General features: G+C 34.9%; 1 protein-coding gene across 7 annotated transcripts in view; it reads left to right on the forward strand.

Moving 5' to 3' along the window:
- The window catches only part of SLCO1B3 (solute carrier organic anion transporter family member 1B3), an 85,893-nt gene extending 64,831 nt beyond the window's left edge, over positions 1–21,062 (forward strand). For all 7 annotated transcript variants that reach the window (XM_041735800.1, XM_041735798.1, XM_041735797.1 and 4 more), the window contains 6 exons: positions 587–782; positions 4,277–4,442; positions 6,601–6,785; positions 13,180–13,244; positions 16,079–16,196; positions 19,414–21,062. In XM_041735800.1, the coding sequence (XP_041591734.1) occupies positions 587–782; positions 4,277–4,442; positions 6,601–6,785; positions 13,180–13,244; positions 16,079–16,196; positions 19,414–19,627 (944 nt within the window). In that variant the 3' untranslated portion in view covers positions 19,628–21,062. The remainder of the gene's footprint in view (positions 1–586; positions 783–4,276; positions 4,443–6,600; positions 6,786–13,179; positions 13,245–16,078; positions 16,197–19,413) is intronic.
- Positions 21,063–22,250: the final 1,188 nt, after the last annotated feature.

Below are 22,250 nucleotides of genomic sequence, written 5' to 3' on the forward strand. Positions count from 1 at the left end.
TCCTAAGAGAAAAGTTGCATGTAAATGGAACATTAGGATGTAGTATCTGCATAATTGGAATTTATAATGTTGAGATCCTGAGACAAATCCTTTTGTAATGTAATCCTTATAATTTTGTTAATTCATGGGCTTCGAATCAGGACTCAGCTACTTACAAAAAGTAGAACAAAAGAAAAATCAACTAAACACATCATTTACGTCTACCTCATTCAAACAAATATCATATTTTAGGTGTAAAGGATTTTAGATAGTAGGATACAAGTCTTCTAAGCAGGAAGATGATATTTTGTTGCTATTTTCCAGAGAAAGAAAGTCCCTCATAGAAACCATGGGTTGAGGCATTCAAATATTCTCAGTCACTGACTTTTGCTGTTGGGGAACCCTAATACTTAGCATTGGCATCAAGAAATTATTTTTGTTTCTCCCATGTCATACACTGTTCTACCTCCACCCACGGCTGTCAGCTTTCTACTTAAGTAATAAAATGAGATTAATTTGGTTGGTGCACTCTGTATTTCATTGATAAAGATACTTCAGAATAACCATATTTATATAATCACAATTTTTTCTTTTCTTTTATTTCTAGGAACCATAACCTTACCAACTGTTGCAACTGGAATATTTGTAGGAGGATATGTCATTAAAAAATTCAAACTTACCTTGCTTGGAATTGCCAAATTATCATTTTGTACCAGTCTATTGTCCTTCTTATTTCAACTATTAACTTTTGCATTAATTTGTGAAAGCAAACCAGTTGCTGGCCTAACCTTAACTTATGATGGGTTTGTATATATCAATATATTAATTGCATAACATATAAACTATCCAATGTAAAAGACTATTAGGAAAACAGGGCAGATAGCAATCTTAACTAAACGTTCTTTTGAGAGAAATGTCAATTTACAAATTCTTAAAATGGCCACTTCCTAAGATCTCAAAAAAGTTCTCCTTTTATTCCTAAAAGAAAATCTACACAAGTTTTAATAATAATAGTTATCCTTTATTGGGTACCTACAAAGACTGGCAAGTACTTATGCCCCTATTTTATAGATAGTTAAAGTAGGTCTTAGAGAGATACACAGATTACCTGACTAGCAATGTTAAGATTCTGGCTTAATTTAGGGGGTTTAGACTCCAAAACTTCTAGTCTTAACTACTACAATTTTGGATGCATCATAATAGGAATATAAGTAACATTTCCCACAAGTGACTGTACAATTCTTATCTTCAGTTAATTTTAATGGTTAACAACTATATTTATAAGAAAATATTTCCTTACATTGTATTGAATTTTCCTTTTCTGCAAGCTAACACTATTTCTTTGGTATTATCATTATTAGCAGTAGAATTGAGAAAATATGGGTCTGACAGCTCCCCGGAAGGTAAGAGAAGAGAAATTATAAATGAGAGATCTATCTGTTACATCATAGAAGGATAACTGCCCATACTTGCAGTCTAGGAAGATTCCAACTTTGTGCATCTGCTTTCCCCTCAAGGAGACCTTCTTCAGAGGGGGAAAGATCCAGAACGTGTAATTAGTTCCCATCATAGAACCTATGAGTAAGACTTTATCTCTGGCAGCAGTGGGTAGGTCACTGTGTCCACTGCCAGAGTCTTCAGATAGAATTAATAAATATCCTACATATAATTGTATGTTAGACCATAGAAAATGTTTACTTTGTATTATAAAGTATTGTGAAGTATTCCTACAAATATTCCTGATACAGATTTCTTATCATCTCTTGAATATAGTCAATAATGTAAGGTTAGGAAGATTCACATTCAGACAAGGAAAGATCCTTGGATTACAATGAGTAACGATGATACCTAGTGCTGCTTATTGTTGACTCTGAGTTTTGCACTCTGGATCTTATGAGAAGTCAATTTGAAATTATCAAATTTCCCCACATTTCTTTATCTAAACCTCATCCTATTATTAGAGAACTGTCAACTTTGTCTTGAATTATCTCTCAGCTTCCTCCTAACCATAAATGTTGGTAATTACTCCTATCCACCATTATCCACTCCAGTAAATACAGAGTACTTGGAACATTGAACTTTTGAGGAAAAAGAACCTTAAGGATCATGGAGTCCAAACCTCTTCTATCCTCTTAATTTATTAGTTGAGAACCAGAGGAACTGTGACTTATTTGAAGTCACACAATGACTCCAGACTGATGCTTTACATCACAGGTGTTACTTTTCTGTACATCACAGCAGTAGTTCCAAGGGCTCCCAAGTTATCAGACATGCTTTAGCCTAAAGCCAATTCCCTAAAAACAAGTATAGCAACTGTTCCATCTATTCAAAATAAATCAGCTAGAGTTGTATCAGATTCTTTCCATTCCATAAAATTTTACTGAGTGCCTCCTTAAAGGTCAAAAATATTTATAGGCTATATCACTAACTTCATGAAACTCGTAGTTTAATGATAGCAAATAACAGAACCGATGTATTCAGCATATGTGAAGTGTTAGTAACAGGAGTAAGTTTTTAAAGTACGAATTAGTAGAGTTTCTCAGAATCTGATCTGAGATTCTGAGGTCCCTGAGATTTTATTGAAGACTCAGCACATTCTAAGCTATTTTTATAATAATACCAGGATGGTATTTGCCTTTTTCATCCTCATTTTCTCATGAGTATATAGTGCTATTTTCTAAAGCTATAATAATGTGACAATAACATCAGTCTGGTGGCTAATGATGTGTGCTTGTGTATTCTCATGTATTAATTTTTAAAAAATTTTTAGAGAGACAGCATGAGTCAAGTGGGGAAGGACAGAAGGAGAGGGAGAGAATCTCAAGTAGACTCCCACTGAGTTCAGTGCAACATGGGGCTCAATCTCACGACCCTGAGATCATGACCTGAGCTTAAATAAGGAGTCAAACACTTAAAATGACTGGGCCACCCAGGCACTCTATATGTTCAACATTTTTAGTATTAATTTATGATTATATAGATATGTATAACACAATATGTATAACACAGTTGAACAAAAAACCTATGGGGTCCCCAAAACTTTTAAGAGTATGAAAGGCTACTGAGAACAAAAAAATTAATAACTACAATATTAATCCCCCCCAAATCCCTATGTGGTTGATGTTATTATCTATGACTTACAAATGGCAAATCTGATTTTAGGAAGAGTAGTCACAACACACTCTAAAATTGCAGAATGAGTGTAAGCACAAGAGTATCTGATGGCAATGTCTGGACTTGGTCATTAATCATTATGTTTAACCTCCTCCAGTTATATGTTCCCAAGCAGAATTAGGTATTAGATGTATGTTAGTAAAGTTATTGGTAATAGAATTTATGAATTTTCAAATTTACTTCTTTCTTCATGTAAATTACTTCCTTTGTTGATCAATTCTCAATTATTATCAAGACTTGTACTCAAAACAATAGAATAATTTTAAAATCTATAAGCAGAACATTAATTATACAAATAATCTATTTTGTAATTTTAGCCATAAGATTATAATTTATAAATATAACCAGACTTTACAGTTAATTATTATAGAGTATGTTGTCATTTCACTTAAAAGGTATATGGAGTTTTTCTAGTCTTTCTCAACTGATTTTGTTATTCCTAATTTTAAAAAATTGATCCTTGAGCACCTGTGTGGCTCAGTGGTTGAACGTCCACTTTGGCTCAAGTTGTGATCCCGGGGTCCTGGGATCAAGACCCACATCAGTCTCCTCATAAGGAGCCTGCTTCTCCCTCTGCGTATATCTCTGCCTCTTTCTGTGTCTCTCATGGATAAATGAATAAATCTTTTAAACAGTTGATCCTTATGGGTTCTTTTCTTTTGTAGCTGAAATATATATTTAAAAATTCAAACTAAATAACACTGATTTGTGGGACTTTACAGTAATCTGGGAAAGAACCTTTGTCTATTACCTTACTGAAGAGAAAATGGAGTCTCAGAAAAATGAAGTGTTTAATGAGTAATTTCTTGGTAGAATCACAAAGACCTCTTATATAAGTCTTATGGATCTTCTTTATGTCTGGGTAAAGACAGAAAGTGTTAATAAACACTATATAAAAATGCCCTTTTGGCATTATTGTTCAACAAACTTTGCTAATTAAAGCTCTCTCTCATCCCCTCGTCCCTTCCTCTTCTCTCCCCTTATGCTCTCCTCTGCTTCCTCCCTTCTCTTGGCTCCCTTTCCTGCTTCCTCTTCCTTTCTCTTTTCTCTTCTCTCCCCTTCTTCTCCTATCCTTCCTTCTTTCTCTCTCTCTTTTTGATATATGTCTACCTTATATTTCCAGAAATAATCCAGTGACATCTCCCATAAATGTACCACTTTCTTATTGTAACTCAAACTGCAATTGTGATGAAAATGACTGGGAACCAGTCTGTGGAGACAGTGGGATAACTTACATGTCACCTTGTCTAGCAGGATGCAAATCTTCAAGTGGCAGTAAAATGTCTATGGTGAGCATTCATCTTTACTTTCTCTTTTGTCCTTGATCAATATCACAGATTTAACAATTATTTGTCAAATCTTTCTATAAGTAGGATCTCTAGTAAAGGGAGGAAAAGACTCCCAGTGTTGTCCGTGAGGTTGTGTAAACGAAAACCTCACATAAAAAAAAAAGAAAGAAAAAGAAAGCCTCATATAAAATCCTGCTTGAAACACAAATAGCTTTTTCTCTTGCTTAAATCTCATTTGAAATTACTCCCCCTTTCTCCTTCTGGAATTTAAATGCATTTAGGATCCCTAGGAAGCACCTCAGTTGACTAATTCAATTAAATTAGATATATTTTACCCTTCTGAAGTTAGGGGAAAATCCAGACCCAACCACTATCCAGGACTCTCTTCCTTTACAAGACAACAATCTATATGCAACACAAGTTTATCTTTAGACTATCCTTTTGAGTTTGCAAAAAAATTAATCAAGGCTCCACACTCACTTGTCCAATTCTTGGCTTCTGATTTTGATTTCCCCAAGGGTGGCACTTCTATCCAGGATAACTTAAGTCTTTTCCCTACCTATTTCTAACATCTTCCACAGAAATGCCATTTCCTTCTTCATTCAAAATATTCCCTTCCGTGTAAACTATGGGTTCTCCCTAATTCCCTGAGTTCATTTCCAGTAATTGAGAATCAGGTATAATGTTCTCTATTCCACTTCAATCTACCGAATATCTCACAAAGTTGGGGAGCCATTTTCCTATCACCAACATTAGCAGTATAATCAGCTATGATCTTTACTATCTACTACACACAAATGTCTTTGATTTTTAAACTTTTTCCATTTTTTTCTTGTTCATAATCCTACTAGTTGTATTTATTGAAGGGCACTGAGAACTTTGATGAATAAAGCACCTGGATTCATTGATGCCAGGCCATAAATTTTTATAAATTTATGCACTGTACTTAAAAACCCATATTTCATATTCATGGCTCTAGTGCCTTTCAATGATAGTGCTCCATTTAATCCTTGGTTCCATTTGGCCTATTAGTGAAGGCCTGGAAGAGACATGATATTAGAATGCTAAAGAGAGATCTGTGTACTATGGAGATATTTTCTTAATACTGGCAATGACTATACCATTTGGGGATTACTGCAGAGTTCTTTTTACCAAAATCCTTAGTAATAAATCATCCCTTTTTAATTACTCAGAATAATCTCCTTGATTCTATTGATCAATAGGCTTGGTACATAAAGGATTCATCCATATTATTCCTAGTGGAAAAGCAAACCTTAATTATCAGATAAGTGTGGATTCAAAGTCTTCTCCAAGTCATCCTTCAGTAGAGCACTAATAGTTTTAAGATTCTCTTAATAGTTTAGCCTAGATGCAAAACAGAATTTATTAAAACCACATCTCTAAATAAACAACTTGCCAAATTAAATCTCTAAAATCACTTGTTCCTAAGTTGTCTTCTCCTGTGGTCTACCCATTGGGATATTCTGTTGTGTTGAACTTCTCTGGTAATAACATCATCTATTCTATAATCTGTCATTATGCTTTTGGATGTTATGTTTGTGGACCAAAGTAGAATTCCAGGACCCCCTGTCTAGCTCCTATTTCCCTAGACTCTGCCCCATTCTAATGGGTGGCTCTAGTGCCAGGTTTTGCCACTGACAAAACTATTTTTTCTGGATTCTCTGAGTAGCCCTTCCTTTTCCATCCCTGTGTAAGTAGGATTGTTAAAGAGAGTAACTAGGTATTTTATAGGAAGTAAAAATGAGAGAGGAAAATGTTAAAAAGAATTTACATTAGGGATGAGCACTGGGTGTTATACTACATGTTGGCAAATTGAATTTAAATAAGAAAAAAAGAATCTATATTAATGAGAAATTATATACAGAGTTTCAAACATTAATTTTTCTATCCTTTCATAATTTTCAAATTAGGAATGAACTAGATGCTAATCGTGAATTATAGTTTTGGTCTAGAGAGTAATCCAGGAAACTATTTAGCCTTTAACTATTAAACAAGTGTATTTTCAGAATGTTTTCTTTAAACATGGTAAATATTTTATCTTGAATAGATGAGACTTCTTTAAATATAATTAAGTGTATTTATAACTGAATCATATTTTTCTAATTATGTTCTATAATATTTCAAAACTATTTTTTAGGTGTTTCATAACTGTAGTTGTGTGGAAGTAACAGGTGTCCAGAACAAAAATAATTCGGTGCACTTAGGTGAATGCCCAAGAGATAGTCAATGTAGAAAAAAATTTTATATTTATGCACTGGTGCAAGTCTTGAATTATTTTTTCTCTTCATTGGGAAGCACCCCAACTATCATGCTGGTTTTTAAGTAAGTATGATCTTTTAAAAAGCATTTTTATGTATGTTAGACTGTAAACATACCTAATAATGTACATATTTTCCATTATATATTTGGAACACAAATTTGTATTTTTTTTACATTTTAATTTTCTAAGAATGCATTTACTTGGGGTTACTGTGATACCACAATGCCATAATTAATGATAAAAAGATTTTATGCTCACTCCTTTTACTAAGAATTTTGTGACATAGACTGATTGACAATTGCTTCAATTGTGAAAAAAATCCCTTTTTGTGATTCTAAAAGAACTTTTAATTTTGAGATACCTTATACCAGGATGGGCCTGTCAGAATGAATCAACTATTGATTTCACTGAAAGAAAACAATTTAGGAACCAGACTGTATAATATAACCAGTCTACAATATTCTGAAACTTGTAATATACTCTCAAAATAGCTTTTGACCTGGTCTCTCAAATACTCTCATAGACAAGAAAAAAAAAAAAAAAAGAATTCACTCCTTTCTTCACTCATTGAACAAATACTTAGACCATGCTTAAAGAATATTCCATGGTGAATAAAACAGATAAAGTAGTTGTTCTGATACAGTTTAGAATATGACAGGAAAGACAGTGTAAGAAAAATAAGCTTAAAAGTAAACTCATAATTACAAACATCATTAGTATCAATGAGGAAAAAATGATATCAAAGAGAGTAAAGAGAGATCTGCCTGGGTGGCTCAGCAGTTGAGCATCTGCCTTTGGCTCAGGGTGTGATCTTGGTCTGGGGTCAGAGTTCCACATCAGGCTCCCCATGAGGAGCTTGCTTCTCCCTCTATGTCTCTGCCTCTCTCTGTGTGTCTCTCATGAATAAATAAATAAATAAAATCTTCAAAAAAATAAAGAGGAAAGCCTAGTTTAGGATTTAGGTGAGGATCCTTAAGGAAGATGACTCAGAGACTTCTCAAAAAGAAAAAAAAAAAGCCACATTTAATCAAAAAGTCTAGAGAATAAGTTAACATTAGCCAAATGAAGAAATGTACAGAAAAAAAGGTTTAGGTGCCAATGCTTTGAGAGGCCCAGAAAGAGATGGAATGTTTGAGAAATGAAAAGAAGCTGGTTGGTTGGAACATACAGAATGAGAGGGCTATAACATAAGATTAGAGAGTTAGGAAGGGAGTAGATAACACAAGCCCTGTTGGTGACGTTAATTATTTTGTTACCGAAAAATGAAAATATATAAAAACTTGCATGTAGGTCTTAAAGATATACATGTATAAATATGATAGCCTGGGTTAATATCTAAATTATACTTTTAAGACCTATGTAGTTGACCACAATTTCACTGTCAGCCAACAGCATGACTTGGAAGGGAAAGAAAACAAGTGCATTAAACTTTGTTAAAAATGAATATACATAAGTAAACTGAGTATATAGTTGTTTAATTCTACTCTGACCCCAAATCTTGTTAAATTATGTTTACTGATTTATTCCACAGCTTTATCTCCACCTTAATATAAAATGTCTACTGAAAAAGAGGTCTTGGGATCCCTGGGTGGCGCAGCGGTTTGGCGCCTGCCTTTGGCCCAGGGCGCGATCCTGGATACCCGGGATCGAATCCCACGTCGGGCTCCCGGTGCATGGAGCCTGCTTCTCCCTCTGCCTATGTCTCTGCTTCTCTCTCTCTCACTGTGTGCCTATCATAAATAAATAAAATTTTTAAAAAATTTAAAAAAAAAAGCTTTGACTTATTGAGATAAAGCTAATACAGTTTTGAGAGAGGATTTTTCTGATAGCTAGTGAACCTATAATCTGGCAATTATAGAAGACCTCTTTTTCTTTTTTTTTTTTTTAATTTATTTATGATAGTCACAGAGAGAGAGAGAGAGAGAGAGAGAGAGGCAGAGACATAGGCGGAGGGAGAAGCAGGCTCCATGCACCGGGAGCCCGACGTGGGATTCGATCCCGGGTATCCAGGATCGCGCCCTGGGCCAAAGGCAGGCGCCAAACCGCTGCGCCACCCAGGGATCCCAAGTCTTAGCTTTTTAATTTAAATCTTTTGCAGGGTGAAAGAGGGTTTGGAGATCATTGTTTCATCATTAATGACATCTATATTTTATCTTATTAACTGGTTAAGATAGACATAACCACTTGTCAAAAATATTTACTTATCTTTCACCACCAGCCTTTGATTTTGTTGAAAGAAAACTTTTGTGAAGCAGACTGTAGAGTAAAAATATAAACCTCAGTCTGTTAATGATTTTCCATTATTTAAATCATAAGGCTGTTATTAAAACTGACTAAGCAGGAGTGATGATATGCACTCATTCAATATATTCATTTTGTGTGGCAGGCCCAACTCTAGGTGCTAAAGTTAAAACTGTGAACATACACAATAAAGGTCCTGCTTTCACTAGCTTCCAGTGGCATTGAGGGATGGGGGACTGGATGGGTCTAAGAGAAGAAACAATAAATAAATAAGCAAGTAAATATATAAAATATAAGTGTTAAGCATTAGGAAGAAAAATAAATCAGCATAAGAATATAAAAAGGGACAAGTAAACGGTACTAATCCAAATATTGTGCATTGAAAGTCATTTGCTAAGAAAGCTGAAAAAAAAAATGAGTATGCAAGCTATGCTGATTTGGGGACAGATAAAGAGTATGGTCCAGAAAATACACATCCTGTGGGTCACGGTCACAACTTTGAAGTTTATTCTAATTGTATTGAGAAGCTGGCAGAGACATTTGAGCATTAATTAGAATTATACAACTCACTTATCCAATTAGAAGATCACTGGATTTTGAGTGGTGAACAAGTTTTTGGGATGCAAGAATGGAATCAGGGAGAGCAGAAGACTCTGATAGTTCTTCACAGGATGGGAGTTTAATTAAGGATGGTGATGGTAAAGGAAGTAGAAAGTGATATGAGTCTCAGTCTTCTGGGTTTTTTTTAAAGATTTTATTTATTCATGAGAGATACAGAAAGAAGGCAGAGACATAGGCAGAGGGAGAAGCAGGCTCCATGCAGAGAGCCTGATGTGGGACTCTATCCTGGAACTCCAGGATCATGCCCTGAGCCAAGGGCAGACGCTTAACAGTTGAACCACCCAGGTGTCCCTCAGTCTTCTGTTTTTAAGGCAAAATAGGATTTGCTGATGGATTGAATATGGGATGTAGGAAATAAAATTTAAGGATCATCCCAAGGTTCTAGCCCAGCTCTGAGAAGATGGTGGTACGGTTGAACAAACTGTGAGGACTGGGGAAGGGTATGTTGGAGAAAGTGGAGAAGCAAGACTTTGTTCTATCCCTGTAAGTCTGAGATGTCTCCTATTGGAGCTGGAGATATAAATTTTGGAATCAGGAACATACAGATGTTGTTTAATTCCATGGTACTGTTGAGATCTTCTAAGGATTGGGTACAGATAGAAATAAGATTATAGAACCAAGATCCAGCAGTATAACTTCAGAAACCAAGAATAGGAGGATAATCCATTGAAGAAAACTGAGAATGAGGAAACATGAGGTTGGAGAAAAACCAAGAGGGTGAGTCATGAAAGTTAAGAGTTAGGAAGTTAGGAATTGGATTTCATTATGTACTAGTCACCACAAGTCTTAACAAAAATAATGCATAAAGATGAGAGGAAAGAAAGGCTACTTTGCAAAGGATCAAGAAAAAAATGCAAGAAGGGGAAGTGCAGATACCCAGTAGGAAAAAAATTCTTTATGTTAGTGCTGTAGTATTAGAAAAAAAAAAAGCAGAGAAAAGGTACAGTAAGTTAGCAGAGGTATGACTTCATGATTTCTGTTTATACTACATATTATAGCATACTTGTATGCTGATGAGAATTGTTCAGTAGAGATGAAGGAAACTAATAGTGCAGGAAAGAGGAGGAACAATTAAAGGGAAAGATGGAAAGTGATATGAACAAGTACACAGAATTTACTCTGTAATAGAAGGGAATGTCTTTTATGTGGGTAAAAAAATGATACACGAGGGTATTGAAATTCCATTATAATTGCTTCTACTTTTTCTGTTCAATAAAAAGCAAGGTAATCACCTAAGAAGGAGGAGGGAAAAGAAGAGGTTTGAGGTGATATCAAGAAATGGGAACTCAAGGGCTGGGAAAATACACTGGGAAAATGGACTAGTAAAATAGAGCAGATTGTATTGGAGGCCCTGAGAGTTTGTTCTTATTAATTTAAAATGAGATTAGTCAGAATATTTGAATGATTTTCTCCAGCCAGCACTTCTTTAAGTACAGCTACAAAAAAGGCAGGCATTGCATGAAAGCATTTTTTAGTACCTGGGACAATAAAGAATGAAAAGGACAAGAAAGCCCAGGGTCTTTGAAAGGAGGGATCATAACGAGAGAATATGGTGAGAAATAAGTGAGGACATAAAACTGGAGATGACCTGGGATAAGGTGGAGGGTGTCAAGGGCCTTGAGAGCCCTGCAAGGCTGAGGCTTGATAGAGTTGATTTATTGGAGAGGGTGAATTTAAAAGTTAAGAAGTGCTTATGATGAAGGAATACTCAAAACTGAGAATTAGGGAAGTATGTACTGATTGGCATGACCATGGAGTGGGTGAGGTAAGACAAAAGGAATGTAGAGGTCAAGAAACCTGGAGGCCAGAGCATTGAATGGTGGTCCACATGGATTATTATACTGTAATAACTAAGAAAAAGTGGCAGATATGGTTTTGGAAAAAAAAATGACAGAGAGCATAGTACTAAAATCTCCAAGGAATGAGTGGGGTGGAGATCAAGATACTAGTATCTGTAGATACTGCAGCAAGGAAGTTAGAGAATGGTACATTAGGATGGCACACGTCCTGAGGAGAGTTAGAGGTTGTTCAGAGGCACTAAGGTCTGCAGGTGGTTAAAAAAAAAAAGGAGGAAGAAGGATACCTACAGGGAGGCCCAGTAAGAGTACAGGCTGTGGGAGGAAAAGAGCCCTCACTGGAAGAGTTGCATGGAAAGACAACAATCAGGGAGCAGCGAGGCTTTGTTAAAAGTAAGAAAGTGAAGGGATTCCTAACATAAGATCTAAGGATTTTGCTGGAATAGGGCACACAATGGAAGAGTTTGAGTGATGTAAAAGGAGCAAGACACTGGATGTGATTAAAGAATTTTCTAAACCAGGGTGCCTAGGTGGCTCCATCAGTTAAGCATGTGCCTTCAGCTCAGGTCAGGATCTGGGGTCCTGGGATAGAATCCCGCATTGGTCTCTCTGCTCAGCGGGGAGCCTGCTTCTCCTTCTCCCTCTGCCTGTAGCTCCCCACCCCCCAGATTGTACTCTCTCTCTCTCAAATAAATAAATAAAATCTTTTTTTTTTTTTTTAAGAATGATCTGAACCATGTGGGAGTGATAGCCAAACACCCAGGAAACTAATGCTAAAAGAGGTTATATGATTTCTCTAAGTCACTTAGTCAATATAAAACACCATTTATATTGCCTGTTTCTCCTCCCTCTGCCTGTGTCTCTGCCTCTCTCTGTGTGTCTCTCATGAATAAATAAAATCTTTTTTAAAAATAACGTCATTTATCAAGAACAAGATCCAACATAAAATATCCTAGGGACACTTAGTAAATGTTTGTTGAATGACTAATTCCACTCATTTATATGAACAAATACAGTCATTCAACTAGCTCAAGAAAAACAACAATAACCTCTGTATCACTTAATCAAATATTTCCAGAAAGATAGAATTATTGAGTCTCAGTTACCTCCTCCCCATCCTGCCACTGCTACTGGATAACTCATTTCACGTGATATGTATTAGGCTATCACAGGGATATCACAGAAGGATGTGGTAGTGTCATTGTCTTCTTGAACAAAGAAAAAAGGAATTATGGAGACAAATTTCTAAATGCAAGAGTGAGTTAATTTCTAAGAAAGTATACAAATGTGCTTACTTCCTTTAAAATGATATTTAAATACACTAGACACTAGAATACAAGTATCTTTTGACAATTTATGAATCATAGTAGTGAACTTTGTTGTTAGCAGCAATGGCAGAAATAAGACAGTAAAAGAGCTCTCATACCAAGACGTCAATAAAGGTATCCGCTGTATCATATGGCCTATGTCAACTGAATGGGTCACATGAGATCTGTTTCTTGATAGGCATGATATAGTCTGTTCCAACCACAAACTCATAGGATTTCAAAGTATCAAATGTGAAAATGTTAAACCATCTTGAAATTTCAACATATTGAATAAATAAGAGAAGAATAACTTATCACTCAGCTATTTGCCTTTTAAAACAACCGAAATATAACTTGAAATAATGTCAGCCATTCAGTTGAGGGTTTTCATCTGATCATGAAGGACAATGCCACTGAGAAGTGTTTTAATATTGAACTTGGTTTGGGATTTTGGAGATGTTTAATGTGTCTTCACCTTTATCTTATTTCAGAAATGTTCAACCTGAACTGAAATCCCTTGCGGTGGGTTTCCATTCACTAACTATACGAGCATTAGGTATGCTAAATATACAGATTAAAAATGTAAGATATAAATTTTCATATCAAAGCTCACAGACTGAATGTAATTAACTTCCAATCACAAGAAATTTTTTAAAAGGTATAATTAACAATAGTTGTTATTTTGTGATAAATAAAAAAAATAAGAGAGAAAAACTAAAAAGAGAATTTGATCATTAATTCTGGTTAAAGTCAGTCTTGAATAAGAAGTCATCATATTTGTTTTACTCTCTTTCTAACACAAACATAGGTTATATCCAAAGTTTTTCTACTTTCAGACTTAGGAATTTTACTTCCCATAGGCAGAGTGAAGGGCCTTCCTTCTAGATTAAGAAGGTAATGCCCAAAATAGCTTGGAAGGCCTGGGAATCTAGTCAGGCTGAGATTGTGTGAAATAAGTGGACTTTGTGCTGCCCTATTTCCCTCTGCCCACTTCTCTAGGATTGGGGAAGCTAACCTTTACCAGAAGTTAAAAATGCAAGAGGAAATGAGAACTAAAGTGTAGCACTGAGCATCTTAGACTAAGGAAGTGTTCCGAATGAAAGCAAGCTCAGGAAATTGTGCTTTTTATTGCTAAAGAGTAGGGCTGTAGACTCCAGAGGTAAGAGTCCTATTTCTAAATATTCAAATGAGGTGATTAGTACAAGATTTAGGAAATCATCCTTTTTTCATTGTTATTTGCCATTTATACCACAGAGATTTCTGTTGTTAGCTCGACAACTTCTAGCCTAACTCCTATGCTCCTTTGTAAGACTATTCACATAATATGCTTATTCCTGGGACGTAAGAAAAGAGTATCATTCATCTAGGGATTGGGGTGGAAGATTGACCATGGTTTGGAGGCAACCACTGATGGCAGAAGGAAAAGGAAGTGGGAGGGATCAATCCCTGGGATCCTTAGAAGCAAAAGAAAGAAGCATAACTCTATGGCTTATTGCAAAGGAAAAGTTGTCCAAGAAGTATATTTGGGGGGAAGGCCACAGATCCTCAAAGGTAAAAAGAGGAACTATAAAGAATTTGGAGAGAAGAAGATGGAGGTGCTGCACGATTCCACTCCAGTTCCCATACCAGCTTTCTTTTTTTGTCCTTCTTTAACCTGGCAGCTCTGTCTGTCCTGGCAGTTCCTTGCTTCCAGATACAATGGAGATTGTATCCTATAAGCTAGGCCACAGAAGCTAGCAGATGAAAATAGAATGTGGGGGAACTAGAACTCCCCCTTAGATGCTGAAATAAAACTGAGACTGAAAGAAATTCTCCTAGTGACATAAAAGAGAAAGAAAGGAATTTTGCCATCCTAAATGTGAGCTTACTATTTTGATATGTCCAGTATATATGCCACAGTAGAACCTAACTGCTCTTTGGAAAAAATACATGCTGTCTAGCAAACTTTCAATTTACAAATAGTTGTCTTGAATACAACACATGCATAAATTGTGGGAAGCCTATATTAAACCGAAAAGGATATTTGGAAAATAGAGTATTTGAAGTTTTAAAATTCTAGCAATGACTTAAGACCAAGTTGGTTACCTATAGCATTTAATGCATTAAGTTTGGCCAAACCAACGGTATTATATGGGGAAAACAAATTATTGGCATATATTTTTCATTTTTCAAAGGGTGGAAAGCTGCAAATTTCTCACCCATTTTCTCAGTACCAGTCTTCCTCAGATATGTGTGGCCCCAGACACCAGTTTTTTTTTTTTTTTGTCATTTCAGATTTCTCACTCTCAAAAAATTAAGACTAATTAAAAGTAAATGGAATCAATAAAATTTCAAAATATGAAACACCACCATTTTTTTATGTAACAAAATAAAAATTGAAAGGCATTCAATAAAATGCAAAAAGAACAAAGTAAAATCATGACACTTCAGTTCTACCATATGCAATATAGATCTCTACTAGCATGTCTCTGAAATTTTGGTCAAATTACCAATGCTTAGAGCTAGGAGTTTATCAAAGAGTTTATTAAAATAACAGTAAGAGCAGATATGTACTTCTGCTATAAGGCAATATACGTGTTTTTAAAAAGTTTTGCATTTTGAAAAATCATAAACTACAGATAAAAATTGTGTTAGGCACAGACTACTAGACACCCAGGCAATATTATGATTAGAATATTAACAGAAACAAAATTCAGCCACAGGCCCTAACACACACTGCTTTAGGGAAGTTTTAAAAATGTGCACAATCCATGGGGAGAAAATGCAGGATTGTGGGCTCTGATGACACCAAGAAGGTGGAAGTGGAGCTCTGAGACAAAAAAGAAGGACAACCTGCTAAGAACCTAGTATTCTGTGAGGCTGGGCCTGTACTTCTCCAGGGAAGCAGTGCTAGTGTTGGCTGGCATTCACTTTCTAATTTTCTTTAAAAATGGGGTTGGAAACTCTTCTGACTTTGCAGTATTTGCGCTGAGAGGTTTTTCCTTTCTCTGTGAAGTAATTCTACTCCCACTCTTTCAGCTCTCCTCACCTAGAATAATTACTTATGAACCAACATAACTTCCATGTTTTCCTGACAACATTCTCCCTTTCACCAGTTACACTTAAGTTGATTGGTAATTATAAGAACAGAGTGTATAGGCATTTAATGGTCCCTCTTCTCTTTTCTATATGTGTTGGCCCGTTGAGTTAGGTAGCAGGTATCTATATTGTACGTGATTTGAGCCTTTGAGATTCCTAACAGTCTTGATTCTGGAGTAAATGTAGGTTGAAACAATGGAAGCATGTTCCAAATTTTCTTTTACTTAATCTAAAATGTATCAATATCGAATATCACCCAGTTATGTTTGCAACCTCTTCCTTGGATCAACCTTTTTCCAACTCATGTTGTAGGAGGAATTCCAGCTCCTATATATTTTGGGGCTCTGATTGATAGAGCATGTATGAAGTGGTCGACCAGCAGCTGTGGGAAGCCAGGGTTTTGCAGGATGTATAATTCTACATTATATGGGTAAGTTGTCATAAATATATTTATTAATTGATTTTTCCTTTGACTATATTAATTCCTAAAAACTGAAATGTCATTTTCAGTTTAATAATAATTATAGGGACACCAAGGTGGCTCAGCAGTTAAAGTGCCTGCTTTCAGCCCAGGGCGTGATCCTGGAGTCCCGGGATCGAGTCCCACGTCGGGCTCCCTGCATGGATCCTGCTTCTCCCTCTGCCTGTGTCTCTGCCTCTCTCTCTCTCTCTCTCTGTTCTCTCATGAATAAATAAATAATATCTGTTAAAAAAATAATAATTATTATAGCCACCATTTAATGAACTTTGCATTTAATGTTGTACCAGGCAACATGGTATCTCATTTCAAAAGTCTTAGGAACTGCAGGAGATGGATAGTTTTCTCCTTTTTCCTTAAATATGAAGAAACAAAGACTCAAAGTCTCAAAGAGTCTTTCAACTTGTCGAAAATCATACAGCGAATAACAAAAAAATCTGGGATTTGTACTAAAATTTTTTGTTGTTGTTTCTAAAATCTCTTCCAATACTAAAAAAAACTATATTCAAACTATATTCAAAGAGCTTCTGGCTTCTCTAAGAAGACACAAAATGATGCTGGGGATCTGGATATAGGCCAATGGGGAAAAAAAACATTGTTTCTATATTCTTCTGTTCATAGAGAAATAACTGGATGGTTATATGGGAAAAAAAAGTTGCAAAGGTATCTTAACCTTAAAAAAACTTAATTGAAGATTAATCAAACACATAAATTTACAATATGAAACTACAAGTATTAGGAAAAATTGTGGTAGAAATACATTTAATTATCTAGGAAGTGGGAATGTGTTTCTCAGTACGACCCAAACTCCTAAAACCACAGTAGAAAAAATTGATTAAATATTTTTAAAACTCTGTCATAAAACTTAAGCAAGTTCAAAAGGAAAAGATAAATTAGAAAAGAACTTGTAACTTATAACAAAACACAAGTGTCCTGAATATATAAAGAGCTCTTAAAAAAACCTACCAATGCTGGCAAGATGTGGTACTACAGGAAATCATTTTCATTGCTGGTGGGCATGCAAAATGATTCAGTCCCTTTGGAAGAGTCTGACCATTTTTTATAAAGCTAAACATAGGCTGATGATATAGTCAAGTAATCGCTCCTAGGTATTTACCCAAATAAACTGAAAACTTATGCCCACGCAAAAATCTGCCCATAAATGTCTATAGCAGCTTTCTTCATAATTGTCAGATAAATAAAGCAACTGAGATGTTCTTCCGTGGTAAATGGGTAAACAAACTGTGGTACAATCACACAACACAGTACTTTCCAGCAAAGAAAAAAATTGAGCTGTCCAGCTACAGAAAGACAAGACAAAATCCAAATGTATATTACTAAGTACAGGAAGGCAGTCTGCAAAAGCTACATGCTATATGATCCCAACCAGATGACCTTCTGTCATAGTTTGTGCCATTCCAACCACCTCTAAGCAATAGTCACATAACCAGAAGTGCATAGTAGTTTCCCTATTTTCAATAGAAATTCTGAAAAGTTTAACATTGGGGTAGAACTATTTGACATAACTCAAGGATGAGACCAATATATTTGAAGTTTTAAAATACTTCTTTCATAATTTTTGCTACACTACAACATTATGTAAGTCTAAACAGCTCAAAATTATGTAATTCCATTCACCTTCAACTAAACCTAATAATTGTTCGAGGTTTTTTTTTTTTTTTTTTTTTTTTTTTTTTTTTTTTTGCATAAAGCTTTTCAACATTTAGTTAACTGTGTCATTAGATGAGTAAGTGCTTCCTAAGCCCCTAGGTCAGTGATCATCAATCTTTCTTGCTCATTATAATCATCTGAGGAGCTTTAAAAAATACAAATTTCTGCATCCCATCTTCAGAATTTTTTATTTAATTGTTCAGAGGTGGCCTGGGCACAGGATTTTAAAAATCTCCTTGGATGATTCTAATGTGAAACCAAAGCTGAGAATCACAAGAATTGACCATGTGTGCTAGGTAACTTAATACAGTTTCATTAAAAACTTCCAGTAGATCACATGGCAGCAGTTGTTTGGACTGCATTTAGCCTATAAGCTAAACTAAATAGATTTAGTTTGATGATCTTACAGTCAATTCATTTCCTTTATAATCGGTTTCCATTAACCACAAATATTGGAGAGGATGTGGGGAAAGGGGAATCCTTTTGCACTGTTGATGGGAATGCAAGCTGGCACAACCAATCTGGAAAGCAGTGTGGAGGCTCCTCAAGAAGCTAAAAATAGAGCTACCATATGACCCAGCAATAGCAATACTAGGTATCTGCTCCAAATATACTGATGTAGTGAAACACCGGGACACCTGCACCCCAATATTCATAGTAGCAATGTCTACAATAGCCATACTGTGGAAGGAGCCACAATGTCCTCCAACAGATGAATGGGTAAAGAAGATGTGGTATATATATATATATATATATATATATATATATATATATATATTTCCATACATGGAATATGGAATATTACTCAACCATCAGAAGGGATGAATACCCACCATTTGCTTTGGCGTGGATGGAACTGGAGGGTATTAGGCTGAGTGAAATAAGTCAATCAGAGAAAGACAATCATATGGTTTCACTCATATGTGGAATATAAGAAATAGTGAAAGGGATTATAAGAAAAAGGAGAGAAACTGAGTGGGGAAAAATTAGAGAGGAAGGCAAACCATGAAAGACTCCTAACTCTGGGAAACAAACAAACGGTTGCAGAAGGGGAGGAGAGTGGAGGAATGGGGTGACTAGGTAACAGGCATAAGGAGGGCACTTGATGGGATGAGCACTAGGTGTTAAACTATATGTTGCAAATTGAATTTAAATTAAAAAAAATTAAAAAGAAAAAAAATAATCTGTTTCCATTACACATAAACTAATCTGTCTTTGAGAAAGTTAAGCATCCCAAATATACCTTACTTTTATGGGAAGCATTTGGGTAGATCATTAATTACCCTTAGTTTCTGTGGCTTAATATTCCTTTTAAAATAATTCAAAAGTTCCATCTGTGTCAATAAAAAGAATCACTAGAATTGCTGCCTTACTATTTTTATGTATAATTTCAAACATCATTTTTTTTTCTTTTAAGATCTTCTGCATACTGGAGAATAACAGTGTATATTGTTCTAAATACTTTAAAATGAAAATTGACTTTTTTCTCTTTTCACAGAAATACCTACTTGAGCTTGATTGAGAGCTTAAAATTTGCCTCACTTACTTTACATGCTGTATTAATTATCACTATGAAGAAAATATATCAAGGAAAAGATACCAAGGCATCAGAAAATGGAAGAAAAGATACGAATGAAGCAAATTTAGAATCCTTAAATAACGATGGATATTTTGTACCTTCTGCCAGAGAAGACAATGAGACACATATGTAAGGGGAGAAAAAACAATTAGGTTGCCATGTTTCAAACCAACATTATATTAATTTAGTAGGATGGTATTTTGAGCAGTTCTTGGTCCTTCATTAACAGTTCCCCCACCCTTATGATGGTACAGTGAATCACTATAAATTTGAGGTAATGAAACAGACTATAAATGAAAAGGAATGACAGTATGCATTGCTTACGGTATGGCTCTGCCTTTGACGTGAAGATTAGGACACATGATCCATACAAATTTAAAGTGAGAGGTATGGTCATTATATAATAAAAGAAAAAAATATTTGCTCAGTTACCTGAATAAAACCAGTGACTAGAAAATGGACAGAAGGAAAAAAAGGGAGGAGAGAAATTTATAACCTAAATAAGGAGAAAAGCCTAATACCTTTTCTTAAAGCCAGTTTGGCCCAAGCATGAAGTCAGTATGATGGGATCTTTATACTAACATGATATCTGTTATTCATGTATTAAGTCATTAAGTCAAGTCAAGTCATGTATTAAGTCAGACCTTATTAATTTTTAATTTGAAATTGTGTTTGACAAGGAATCCATGATGAATCTTCTTCCAACCTTTCCTTAAAATACTAGTGAAAAAATAGACATAATTCAGAATTTGCAAGGCTATGATTGTCAAACAACATATTAAGGAATGTGTTAAGTTTCTTTCAGGCCCATGGAAGTGGATTAAGAAAACTGACATTAACTTGAGAAAGCAAAGTCTATTTAAAAGATATGTCTTTATTCCATTTGTCTGCTCCCTGGAAGACATGGAGTTTGTACCAGATAATTTACCAACTGTTGTTTCTCAATTGCATATTTGTGTGCGTGTGTGTGTGTGTGTGTGTGTTTGTTTGTTTTTGGTGCACCAAGAGACAGCTTTCACATCCCCACGAATAGGACAAGAGGGGAATGGATAAGAACAAATATTTGAATATTTTATTTGTTAAATGACAACGGCTTTTATACTGACTGCTAAAACTTGTAGTTTTTAAACTCAATAGGCTAAAAGATACTTTCTGGCATTAGAATAACCTGTGAAACTTCTTGTTTTGAAAGAAACCAATAGTCCACCCGCCCCAGAGATTATGATTCAAAACATTTGTTGTGCAAACTGTACATCTTAAAAAAATATCTGTATAGAGCCCCTGATAAAGACATACAGGATAGGAGAAGATATTCCTGAGTATAGCAAAGTCATGTAATATGAATGCTTGCGAGAATCTGAAAATTAGCCTAGGCATTATACATTAAACTATTCTCAAGCTGTAGCCCTGAAAAAGGATTCGTTACTCCCACGAGCAGATATTTGGAAAAAACACCAACATGCTAGGTTACTATATTACAAGTTTGATGGAATCTTGTCTCAAAAAGTAGAGAAAATTATAAAGCTATTTTTAAAACATTGTAAAAAAAATAAAGGCTATGTCTTGAATATTTATTTTTTCAACAATTATTGGGTGTCAAATATCTTTCATGCAAAATGAAATATAGCAAAGAAAACAAAGGGCATTATCTCACAGAGCTTACACTTTACAGGAAAAGAGCATTACATTAAATTATTGAATGTTATAAAGTAATATAAAATAAAAGAATAAATTTATACTTATAAATGTGATATGTATAGTGAAGGAAAAGAACATTAATATGCCTCAGATTATTTGATCTACTTCAGAATGCAAGAATACAGAAAAAATATTAATCCTTAATTCAATGGCATTTATAAACAGGAATATAAATCCTAGGAGGAAGCAAAGGGGTGGGAATTCAGCAGATACACGAATAAGATAAGGAAAGTTTGCAAAGATGCAAAATAAAGCAAGAGTATAATTAAAACATATATTGCATAAGGTTAAGGGAGGACAGTGACAAAAAAACCAAATCAATAATAAAGAAGTTACATTTTAGAATCTGTGAATATGTGGAGGAAAAAGACAAAGAAGCAAATTATGAAAAAAGGTAGATGATTGAAAGACAAACTAAAGCACCAATGTAGGAAATCTGATATTTTTGAACAGGAAATCAGACTTAGAAAAGAAGCATTAGAGATTTAGTGGCAGAATGGCTTCCTGCTATGAAGAAAAATTTGAGTATAAGGACTGAAGATTCTTTATTTGCACCATGTCTTCATGTTCCCATCCATTTTCATGAAGTGAACCTTGGACTATGATAGTTCTTTCTTCTTCTGAAAATCGTCTTTTTCCCACTAAATTAACTGCTTCTCAGCATTCAGTTCTAGGCTCAATTGCCATTCCTTTAATGTCTCCGACTTCTTCACTGCTTAAAAACCCTCCAATTATATTTTTAGCAACATAGCACTTAGCAAAAGAGTAATTTTACATTTATTTGTGATTACTTGTTAAAAATCAGTCTCCCCCACCAGTCATAAGCTCTAGGAAAGTAGGAATTGAATTCATTTTACCTATCTATTTTATTCCCAGCAGTTGGCTGGTGCCTGACACAAAGTAGGTGCTTTAGCAATTATTTTTGAATGAATGAATGAGTAAATGAATAAAAGAACTCCAAAAAATTCCATTCATAAAAACGTGAAAATTATAAATAAGAACTGAAAACAACATGAATGCAAAATTTTTAAAAGCTTCATTAAGGTCATTGGATAAGG

Source organism: Vulpes lagopus, chromosome 21 (assembly GCF_018345385.1).
Source record: "Vulpes lagopus strain Blue_001 chromosome 21, ASM1834538v1, whole genome shotgun sequence".
In the NCBI taxonomy this organism is placed as follows: Eukaryota; Metazoa; Chordata; class Mammalia; order Carnivora; family Canidae; genus Vulpes; species Vulpes lagopus.